The 12295-nt window shown below is 44.6% G+C and overlaps 1 protein-coding gene across 1 annotated transcript; it reads right to left on the bottom strand.

Moving 5' to 3' along the window:
• Positions 1-1945: 1945 nt before the first annotated feature.
• On the bottom strand, positions 1946-8322 carry LOC123991194 (oxygen-dependent coproporphyrinogen-III oxidase, mitochondrial-like). The gene is made up of 7 exons (XM_046292516.1): positions 7611-8322; positions 7101-7244; positions 6764-6874; positions 6531-6672; positions 3287-3505; positions 3072-3176; positions 1946-2565 (listed from the first exon to the last, which is right to left on the bottom strand). The coding sequence occupies exons 1-7, from the start codon at positions 8152-8154 to the stop codon at positions 2481-2483; spliced, it is 1350 nt and encodes a 449-aa protein (XP_046148472.1). The 5' UTR covers positions 8155-8322; the 3' UTR covers positions 1946-2480.
• Between the last annotated feature and the right edge of the window lie 3973 nt (positions 8323-12295).

Genomic DNA, 12295 nt, shown 5'->3' with positions numbered 1-12295 from the left:
ATGTTTACACAGTAATTGTGCCGTCTACAAAAATAATCACACAGCGTTGTTGAGATTTTTTTTGCGTTGCATCACAACCATTGTGCCAAATGCGTTATACATCAGTTGTAGGACTTGAGTGTGCACGGGGCCTGTGTAATCTGTACACTGCAGATGTATGAGAGGACCGATGTATTTTGTTGACCTGTGGAACTGCAGCACTTATCTCTATGCTATATGACCTGTGATTGGGATGTGCTGGTTGATGTAGACATTTTGGTTGGGTTTATGGCCCTGTCCAGAAATGGCCCCTACCCTTTTAATCAGGGCTCTCCAATCCTGTTCCTGGAGAGCTACCCTCTTGTACAGTTTCACTCCAATCCCTGTTGTAACTAACCTGGTTCAGCTCATCAACCAGCTAATTATTAGAATAAGGTGTGCTAGATTAGGGTTGGAGAGAGAACCTACTGGATGGTAGCTCTTCAGGAACAGGGTTGGAGTGAAAACCTACAGGAGGGTCGCTCTCCAGGAACAGGGTTGGAGTGAAAACCTACAGGAGGGTAGCTCTCCAGGAACAGGGTTGGAGTGAAAACCTACAGGAGGGTAGCTCTCCAGGTTGACAGCAGATAAGTTTACTTCATTTCATGCAATTCTACTCATTTGCCATGGGGTAGTTTAACAGCAAATGTTCTGCAATTTGGCACATTTTGCATTAGGGTGGAGAGATTTTTTTTTGTTGTTGCAGTTTTTAATATCTGATTGAGATGAACAAAATCAATAGGGGCCCCCGGTTTATAATTTTACCATAATAAAAGGTTTAGATAGCTGGCCACTAAAACAAGCAATCTAAAAATGTTTAGCTGACAAGAGCTAATTGAATGACTATCAGTGACTTGACATAAGAGAAACAGCTGATGCACATCCACATTTGGAAATTGCACTTTGTGTATTCTATTCTAACTCTCAACAGTAGTACGTTGATACCCTGACAGTTCCTATTATTATTATATTATTGATCCGATGGCCTTTGAAAGGGTGGCCGTCAGTTGCCCAGCCCTGTGTTAAAGCAATATGGTGATAGTTCCACCTTTCCCTCTGATAGGCTAAGTGGAATAGTTGCTATTTTGCTTACATCTGTCCAATCATTTCAGATCTTTTAAATGTACACATAGGTGGTAGAAGATGAGTTTCTGGACATGACCTATTATTGTACTGTAACTTTTTGAAATTCAGTTTTTACAATGCCTTAAGCAAATACATTAATGTAAATATATGGTAAACCTTTGGATATGTACTGACCTTGAATTAATTTGTAATAAAATACATTCAAATGTGTGGAGCCATGTTCTGTAAGTGCCTCCAAATTTATCCAACACTTTCCTTGTAGTTCTAAAATAGAAAAGCATGATGTGAGTACCATCTTTATCCATTCTGTGGACATTCATCTCTGCTATTTAAAAAAGCTGTTTAAACAATCTTAATTATATATGTAGTGATTCCTTAACCATGCCTAAATAGACCTGACCACTGTTTGCTTCGTGTGAATTCACCCCTGGTTCTAACATGGCTGCGTTTACACAGGCAGCCCAATTATATTTTTTTCACTAATGGGTTTTTCAGAGCTGGACTTGTCAGGAATCATTTCGCTATAAGGTCTAAACCTGTTGTATTCAGCATTTCACTATAAGGTCTAAACCTGTTTTATTAAGCATTTCACTGTATTTGGCATGTGACAATTTTTCTTATTGGTCAAAAGACTCATTTGTGTCGTTTACATTTTTTTTGTTAAACAGGCTGCCCAATTAGCTTTAAGTATGTAACCAAACAATCCTGGTGCCCTCCCCTTTTCTGGCTCACCAGACTAGATCCTGAGTTAGAGAACAGAAGATCACAGGCTCCAATCTTGACAATGCACTTTCTCATAGAACTTGTATTAATACATTCTGTTGGTGGATGACATGACAGATAGGATATTAAAACATCTTTAATTATGTTTACATCAATGGCGTAGCCCACAAACCCAGAGGGGTTCAGATCCACTTTCTCTTCTTGTACACATTCAGCACGAACAGACGGAAGAAAACAGTTTGAAACTGAAAATGAGAATAAGGGTCCCCCCCATCTGTTTGGTGCCTAGACTGCCTGGTGAACACAACCAGAGGGCACTGGGAGACAAACATCCTGGGTTAGGGCTAACACTAACAACCAGAGGGCACTGAGAGACAAAACAGATGAAGCAATCGATCCAAAAAGGAAAAGACATCCATGATAAAGCAATTCAGGCAGTGGTAACAAGGCTTATCTGACAGACATTATTAAAACAAAGTATAAGAGCGAGTGTGCTTTTTCCAGTGAACACTATAGCTAATAGTATCTGTGACAAGTTTGCAGTTGAGTTGACCAATGAGAAAAAGCAATGATCTGCAGTTGAAAGGGGACGGACACCTGTTCCAGTCATCAACAGGCCGGGTCAGGATGTTATTGCCATGTTAATGTCCGTGTCAGACCCACTCCTTGGGGTTTTGTAACACCTCCAGCATATCGGCCTCCAGGGTGCCTTTAGGAGGCTCATGCATGTACTCCCACCTGGGGAGAGAGAATACTGTCAGCATCAATGAGAGACCTGGGACTACTTCAAGGGACTGCAGATAGAAATGCCATGCGCCAAGCTGGATGAGTTGAATCCACAGGTCTCTGGTTGATACAATAGGACCCACCACACAGACATACTGAGCACCATCTCCTTGATTCAACAGGAAGCCAGCTCTTATTTCCTTTCAAATTAAACTGTTTTAGGGATGTTTTAACGTTGTTTCTCACCCTGGCAGAGGTGCACTATGTTTCCTAATTAGAACAATAAAGAAATTGATTATATGATTGGTAGATTGACACCAGCATTTCCCTCTCTGAACCGGTGACGATTAATCAGGGAGGGATGATCACAAAGCTGATGTGATCCCTATTCTCATGTCTGTTCAACAACACACATACCTTCCTGTAGACAGTAGTACACCCACATACAGTCCTCACCAGCCCAGTACCCAATCACCAGTGCTATCAGCAGCACGGCCGTGTGATGTCACAGAACTCACTTGGCTGTGAGAGGCAAGGACATGAGGATGCTCTCGATCCTGGAGCCCGGCGTGGCCAGTCCAAACTTCACCCCTCTGTCATACACCAGGTTAAACTCCACATACCTGAAAACACTCACAAGTTACAGACAGAAGACAGGCATGATGGTGAGAATTCACACAAGATGTGTATTTATTAAATGGCACACACAGACAGCCCTCTCATCTGTACCCACCTTCCTCTTCGCACCTGCTGCCAGTCCTTCTCCTCTGGGCTGAAGGGGTCATTAAGGTGTTTCTGGACAATGGGCAGGTAACAGGGCACCACGGTGTGGGCACAGCTCTTAACGAAGCTGAACGCCTCCTCCTGGCTGGGAGAGTCCAGGTCGTCAAAGAAGATGCCACCGATTCCCCGCGTCTCGCCACGATGGGGGATGTAGAAGTACCGGTCACACCTACAGAGCAGCATACCAGGAGGAGTGTTTTAGATGAACTAAGCTTGAGGAAACATGTTCTGTTGCATGTTATGGTCGCGCTACTTGTACCTGCCTGCAGGTATATTGTTTTGGAACTTATATTCAGCAGAGGCTTTAAATAAAGTGTTTCCCATGTTCTTCATATTTACAGTCCCTGCAAAACTGCATAACAACTGGTACAGTTAATTCCTTTTACAGATATTTAACCCATCAGAGTCTAAGCCGGGGAGTGGTGGGGGTTCTACTAAACTATATGGAATAGTTTTAAGAAGATCATACCAAGGATCAATTAGCTATTTGATTTTGAATTTTAAGACCCCTTGAAGGATCCCAAAAATACTGCTATACTGCTATTAGCCCATACAAACGCATTGAATAACATATTCATTACATGGAACAGAGTCCCCCAAAAATATCAAAATGAAGTATGTTCTGATGTGTCTCTCCTATATTTGAGATATAAGAAAGATTAGGAAAAGTTTCTTAAAAAAAAAAGAAGTTTATATTTTTTACATGCATTTAACCCCATATTTTTGGCACTAAACTGTCTCCATATATACTTCCACACATGTTTTCAACTGGTACCGGGGGACCTTCAGATGAGTCTTGTGAGGCCTGTGGGTGTCTTAGAGGAAAACAACCGACATGTACTGTTAGCTTCATTAAATAGTACTTGCAAAACACCAGTCTCAATGTCAACAGTGAAGAGGAAACTGCAGGATGCTGGCCTTCTAGGCAGAGTTCCTCTGTCCGGTGTCTGTGTTCTTTAGCCTATATTTTCTTTTTAATTGGCTAGTCAGAGATGTGGCTTTTTCTTTGCAACTCTGCCTAGAAGGCCAGCATCCCAGAGTCGCCTCTTCACTGTTGACGTTGAGACTGGTGTTTTGTGGGTACTATTTAATGAAGCTGCCAGTTGAGGACATGTGAGGCGTCCGTTTCTCAATCTAGACACTAATGTACTTGTCCTATTACTCAGTTGTGCACCGCGGCCTCCCACTCCTCTTTCTATTCTGGTTAGAGCCGGTTTGCGCTGTTCTGTGAAGGGAGTAGTACACAGCGTTGTATAAGATCTTCAGATTCTTGGCAATTTGTCGCATGGAATAGCCTTCATTTCTCAGAACAAGAATAGACTGACGAGTTTCAGAAAAAAGTCCTTTGTTTCCACACAGGAGTGATGGTTGCTCATAATGGGCCTCTGACACCTATGTAGATATTCCATATTCCAGCTACAATAGTCATTTAAAACATTAACAAATGTCTACACTGTATTTATGATCAATTTGGTGTTATTTTAATGGACAAAAAAATGTGCTTTTCTTTCAAAAACATGGACATTTCTAAGTGATCCCAAACTTTTCAATGGTAGTGTACATGTCCTTGAGACTCTAACCTTTGTACAGAGGGGTGTAGCCCAAACGGTTCATATTAGTGTGTAGCCCAAACGGTACAGACAGAAGTCGGCAGATCGGCTGTACCGACTTTAGACAAGTCTCCTGACACTTGTGGAGGTCGTAGAGCAAAGGTCGTGAAAGTATCGTCTTTCCATAGAGACGTCGTAATGGTTTGTAGGCCGGATGTTACAGACGATTTTGTGAAATGACTGATTTTCGGGATGTCTCATGGTCTGACAAACACCAGTCTAGCTCTGTCACAGTGTTACATAGGCGGAGGATAGAGACGCATCCAATGCAAAAAACAAACATCGCTAGCTAAAACTGACAGATTTTTATGGGGATTTTTGTATTATGCTAATTCGATTTCCTTGCGGGCATCAACCTCGGGGTGAAAACATGGTAGAAATGTGGAGCTACTAGTTTCAATTAGAGGTCAACCAATTAGGATTTTTCAACACTGATACCGATACCGATTATTGGAGGACCAAAAAAAAGCAGCTACCGATTAATCGGCCAATTTTTTTAACATGTATTTGTAATAATGTCAATTACAACAATACTGAATGAACACTTAATTTAACTTAATATAGTACATCAGTAAAAATCTATTAGGCCTCAAATAAATAATTAAACATGTTCAATTTGGTTTAAATAATGCAAAAACAAAGTGTTGGAGAAGAAAGTAAAAGTGCAATATGTGCCATGTAAAAAAGCTAACGTTTAAGTTCTTTGCTCAGAACATGAGAACATATGAAAGCTGGTGGTTCCTTTTAACATGAGACTTCAATATTCCAAGGTAAGAGGTTTTAGGTTGTAGTTAACATAGTATTTATAGGACTATTTCTCTATACCATTTGTATTTCATATACCTTTGACTATTGGATGTTCTTATAGGCACTATAGTATTGCCAGTGTAACAGTATAGCTTCCGTCCCTCTCCTCGCCCCTACCTGGGCTCGAACCAGGAACACATCGACAACAGCCACCCTCAAAGCATCGTTACCCATCGCGCCACAAAAGCCGAGGCCCTTGCAGAGCAAGGGGAACAACTTCTCCAAGTCTCAGAGCGAGTGACGTTTGAAACACTAATCAGTGTCCAAAAATACCGATTTCCGATTGTTATAAAAACTTGAAATCGTCCCTAATTAATCGGCAATTCCGATGAATCGGTCGACCTCTAGTTTCAATGACTCTAGACAGAGGTAGTTATAATAATATTATTACACTAAATGAAAATGCAACCAAAAGTTATTTAAAAATACAAATACTGAAAAAAAATGACATAACTGAATGTTTAAAATGCAAAGCCTATAGGAAGCCACACAACACTGACACACAAAGATGAACAGTACCCACGCTCACTCACAATGTCATTTTATATCTAGATACCACTGAACAAACAGTCTTCTTATCACTGCTGAACAGCAGAGACCCACCCAGTGTAGTCATTCACACACACACACACACACACACACACACACACACACACACACACACACACACACACACACACACACACACACACACACACACACACACACACACACACACACACACACACACACACACACACACACACACACACACACACACACACACACGTGTCGTACCACTTCTTGAAGTCGGGGTAGTACTGAGGGTGATGTTTGTCACAGGCCTCCTTCAGACTGTTGTGAAAGTGAGCACCATCCTCCTTATTGACATAGGTAGGAGTCAGGTCTGTACCCCCACCAAACCACCACTGTTTAGTACCTGGGGGGTAGAAAAGAAAGAGACAATAGTGATCATTCATTATGTCAGCTCTGACTATCGAATGGTATAAGGTCATAGGTCACAGCCTCACCGTCTCCTTCTTCTATCTCAAAGTATCTGTAGTTGAAGTGCACTGTGGGAATGTGGGGGTTCGTGGGGTGGATGACGGAGCTCACCCCCATGGCACAGAAAGGCAGCTTGCCTGGGAGAGGACAAAACAATACAATGAAATGAAATACAATTCAATTCATCTTAACCAATAGTCCGACTCAAGGATCCAATCCTGATTCCTTTAACACATTCTGTTATCAGAATGGCCCTCTCTGGTCTCGGGTGAACCACGTAGCATGAGGTGACACAGTATACTGCAAGACAACACACAGTTCTGCTGTAGTTTATGAGATATGAACGGTGAGGGTTATACTCACCATCTTTTCCTTTGAGGACCTTCCCTCTGCTGCGCATCTGCTTGGCGGCCTCCTCGGTCAGGTTCCCAAACACCACGGACACGTTGACCCCCGCCTTCTCAAACACCCTCCCATCCTGCAGCACACAGCTGATGCCCCCACCACCTGAAAGACATACGGATCAACCAACGAACAGAGACAGACAGGCAGACGTTATGTTATTAAACTAAAGAAAGGCCCAAAACCCCAAGCACTTTGCTATATTGTCATACTAATACTGGCATGGGTTCAAAATGTGGCTGTGGCAGGTTACTAAACCTATCTGGACTAAGGACAGGGTGGACAACCTTCGGATTAGTTTTTGTACATTCATTGAACACTTCTATGTTTTGCTTGTGTCATTGTGAATGTGTCAGGGTTGATAGTTGCCAGATAGGCCTAAGTAAGATTATACACTGGATTTAGGTAGAGGTTGACTGACTAGTCTATCCATGGGCGCGCATCGGCACGTGCCAAAGGGGAGATACTTGCCTTCTTTCCGTTCCCATCGGTCCACTTTGAACTTGCCGCCGTCCACCTCCTCGAGCGCTCTGCAGAACTCCGCCTGCGTCTCCATGATCAGCATCTCCATCCTCGTGCACATCTCTTCTTTCCTCTGCTGCAGAACTTTGACATCGGTACACGGCGGAGACATGAATGTCTTGCATTTCTCCGCTATCTCCGTGTCCTCCTCCTCGGTTTTGGGGATCACCGATGCCATTTCAGCTCGCTGAAAGTGAGTAGCGCTGGCCACAAACCCCGCCACTGTCGCTGCTGCTCCAGCTACAAGCACTGCGCCTCTCCTGGTTCGCCCGGGTGCAGTTCTGCCTGCTGTCCCGAGGGACATGAACCGCACTCCAGTAGCGTTGGGAACCCATTTCACTCTCGGAAGCGAAGTTAACCTGCGGACTGAAGTTTTAAGGAAGACAGAAAGGTGCGAGTCGACTCTGGAAGCTCCCTTTGAATAAGGAATCAAACATTGTCTCACGGTGGTTTGCGCCGTTCTGTTTATGGAATAAAGAACGATGGTAGACATGAGTATGTAAATTATCTAGCTATCGTCTCCGTGCAAAAGGTACAAATTGGTAGACATCTAGCAAAAACTGAAAAATACTATCACAAGTTGACAGACGTGCAGGCAGACAGGTCCGGGGTGTGGGGTGTACTTGCTTTGAACCGAGCGATGAAGCATGGGGAATGGTGTTTCCCGATGAGACTTCGCAGGCTTGTTTAACTGATAGTGAATTGCAGCAAACAGCAAGACCCACAAGCCAGTGCTTTTCTGTAGGCGTGTCTTTATTAACCAGAACGTGACAAGCGACCCGTTGCTCTCTGTGTCAAGATAAGAGTGATTGGCCCATAATGACTGATGGATTTATTTTCTTATTCCTGTAAAGCATGAAGAAAATTCTGCCATATGCATTTTTTCTCTCACACAAATCGTAGATTACAATGATCAGAAAAAGGATTGCTATGTGCCCCAACTTATTTTTAAAGGGTGTACAATATAAAAGCTGCCCCATTATGCACACGAAAGGAAGTGTGTGTGTGTGTGTGTGTGTGTGTGTGTGTGTGTGTGTGTGTGTGTGTGTGTGTGTGTGTGTGTGTGTGTGTGTGTGTGTGTGTGTGTGTGTGTGTGTTTGTGGGTTGGTTCTTCTATCCTTGTGGTGGACCTAAAATCCTCACAAGGACAGTAAAACATGGAACATTCTCCCTTGTGGGGACACGTCTCCACGAGGACAAATATTATTTGAAGTTTAGGGGTTAGGTTTATGGTTAGGGTTGGAATTCGGATAAGAGGTGGGTTAGGGTTACAGGCTTGGGAAAATAGGATTTCAAATGGAAATTCATTTTAGATGCGTATAAGAATAGAATAACAAAACGTATTTGTGTGTGTGCCTGTTTTCTGGTTTAAGCATGTGCATGTTGTCCTAATTATCTATGACAACAGCAATATTAAACTCTAATTAGTTACACCAGGGAGAGGAAGAAGCAGAGGAGATGATCTGGACAGGTGTTCTGGCTGAATCACGAACATGTAGGCCGGTAAAACAAAGGCAGACAGAGTCCATAGAAGAGGATATAAAACATACATGTTTTATTTTTATTCGCGGTGAGTTTATTTTGATGGGATTGTATTTGCACATTCTCTATTGCATACATAGCTCTTCGTTGGTCGTTATTAGGCTGTTTACTCGTGGACCATAGAAACCAGACTGCGTCTGACTGCTTGTCACATCATGTTATCCTTTTGTATCCGCAGGATTTTACAAGATGCAATACATCTAACAGTAACTCAGATCCCAGTTAAGACGGTACATCTCACAATGTCGTCCCATAATGTAATGCAAACTGCAGCTGTAGCAGGTTGAAGTGTTTCTCCTGCGCTATGCATCATTTGGCCAGTGGAGGGCCACCGTGAGACGTTTCTCCTGCGTTATACATCATTCGGCCAGTGGAGGGCCATCATTCGTGGAGGGCCACCGTGAGCGTAGTGTTTCTCCTGCGCTATACATCATTCGGCATGGAGGGCCACCGTGAGGCGTCTCCTGCGGGCCAGTGGAGGGCCACCGTGAGGCGTAGTGTTTCTCCTGCGCTATACATCATTCGGCCAGTGGAGGGCCACCGTGAGAGGTTTCTCCTGCCACATCATTCGGCCAGTGGAGGGCCACCGTGAGGCGTAGTGTTTCTCCTGCGCTATACATCATTCGGCCAGTGGAGGGCCACCGTGAGGCGTAGTGTTTCTCCTGCGTTATACATCATTCGGCCAGTGGAGGGCCACCGTGAGGCGTAGTGTTTCTCCTGCGCTATACATCATTCGGCCAGTGGAGGGCCACCGTGAGGCGTAGTGTTTCTCCTGCGCATCATTCGGCCAGTGGAGGGCCATCATTTTCTCCTGGCCAGTGGAGGGCCACCGTGAGGCGTAGTGTTTCTCCTGCGCTATACATCATTCGGCCAGTGGAGGGCCACCGTGAGGCGTAGTGTTTCTCCTGCGCTATGCATCATTCGGCCAGTGGAGGGCCACCGTGAGGCGTAGTGTTTCTCCTGCGCTATGCATCATTCGGCCAGTGGAGGGCCACCGTGAGTCATAGAATGAATACAGGTCCACTATACTATATGACTGATGATCTGTGAGTTGAACGCTTGTGATGCGTGTTTACAGAGTTTGGAATTGTATTATCTTTTTGTGTTACGAGGGATTGTCAGTGCACAAACTGCCCTGATCTGGTGTGAATTGAAAGATAATTGACTTTGGCCCAAAGGGAAATATGGATACTCTTTGAAAGTACAATGTTGGCGCAATCTTCACCAGTGGAGGCTGTTTAGTTGAGGAAGGCTCATAATAACGTCTGGAACGGCGCTAATGGAGATATAATCCATTTGTTTGATACCATTCCAGTGTATTCCGCTGTGGCTGATCACAGTCCTGACCTCCCCAATTAAGGTACCACCAACCTCCTGTGGTCTTCAGCAGTGGGCCTGCTCTGGTTGATCCTGTCTGGATGTTCTGCTTCATTTGAAAAAGATATCTCAGGTGGTGACCAGCACCAGGACCCAATAGGAGAATGAGGACGACATTTTGAAGGATCTGGATTGGCTGATCAGGGAGGAGGGGAGGGGTGACTGCCAGGTAAATCCGTGGGGATTGGTTGATCAGGGAAGAGGGGAGGAGCGACGGCCAGGCAGGTCAGTGGGGATTGGTTGATCAGCAAGAAGGGGAGGAGCGACAGCCAGGTAGGTCAGTGGAGATTGGTTGATCAGCAAGAAGGGGAGGAGCGACAGCCAGGTAGGTCAGTGGAGATTGGCTGATCAGTAAGGAGGGGAGGAGCGATGGCCAGGTAGGTCAGTGGGGATTGGCTGATTGGCGAGGAGGGGAGGGGAGGAGCGACGGCCAGGTAGGTCAGTGGTTGATCAGGGAACAGGGGAGGAGCGACAGCCAGGTAGGTTAGTGGGGATTGGCTGATCAGTGAGGAGGGTAAGAGCGACGGCTAGGTAGGTTAGTGGGGATTGGTTGATCAGTGAGGAGGGTAAGAGCGACGGCTAGGTAGGTTAGTGGGGATTGGTTGATCAGTGAGGAGGGTAAGAGCGACGGCTAGGTAGGTTAGTGGGGATTGGTTGATCAGTGAGGAGGGTAAGAGCGACGGCTAGGTAGGTTAGTGGGGATTGGTTGATCAGTGAGGAGGGTAAGAGCGACGGCTAGGTAGGTTAGTGGGGATTGGCTGATCAGTGAGGAGGGTAAGAGCGACGGCTAGGTAGGTTAGTGGGGATTGGTTGATCAGTGAGGAGGGTAAGAGCGACGGCTAGGTAGGTTAGTGGGGATTGGCTGATCAGTGAGGAGGGTAAGAGCGACGGCCAGGTAGGTTAGTGGGGATTGGTTGATCAGTAAGAAGGGGAGGAATGACTGGCAGTAAGTAGGTCAGTGGGGATTGGCTGATCAGTGAGGAGGGGAGGAGTGACTGGGAGTAGGTCAGTGGGCTGGTGGGTCACCTGTCTCTTCCTCTTTCTGTCACAGTGTGTGGCGTTGTTCTCCCTGTGTGCCACGTCTCAGTGTCTGAGTGTGAATCCATGTCACTAACCAGGTTTCCAACATTCTTATGTGAGTTAAGTACATGTCGGATTAAAAATGTCACGAGGCCTGATGAAAACAACATTTGTCGATAAACTTCCAAATGTCGACAAACAACATTTGCTAGACAAGGTGGGATCGTTTTGTGTCAGTAAAATTCATTATCAGAGAAATGTCGGTGGAAACACTTTCAATGCGCAAATATAGATCAAATCGAAGTAAATGTGAAGTCATGCGATGACTCGTCAGGAAAGCATGCAGTTTATTAGGCTACAGATGAAATAAATTACGATGAACTTCACAAGGTGGTGAAAGTGCAAGGTGATGAGCTTGATGATCTTCACTAAATTTAGAGGGTCTTGAATACGGCTCTGCACTGGATATATTATTGATAGCAGCACACGGTGATATATTATTGATAGCAGCACACGGTGATATATTATTGATAGCAGCACACGGTGATATATTATCGATAGCAGCACACGGTGATATATTATTGATAGCAGCACACGGTGATATATTATCGATAGCAGCACACGGTGATATATTATTGATAGCAGCACACAGTGATATATTATCAATAGCAGCACACGGTGCATGTATTATTGAT

Source organism: Oncorhynchus gorbuscha, linkage group LG02, assembly GCF_021184085.1.
Source record: "Oncorhynchus gorbuscha isolate QuinsamMale2020 ecotype Even-year linkage group LG02, OgorEven_v1.0, whole genome shotgun sequence".
NCBI lineage: Eukaryota > Metazoa > Chordata > Actinopteri > Salmoniformes > Salmonidae > Oncorhynchus > Oncorhynchus gorbuscha.
This window is presented reverse-complemented; position numbering and strand designations above follow the sequence as displayed.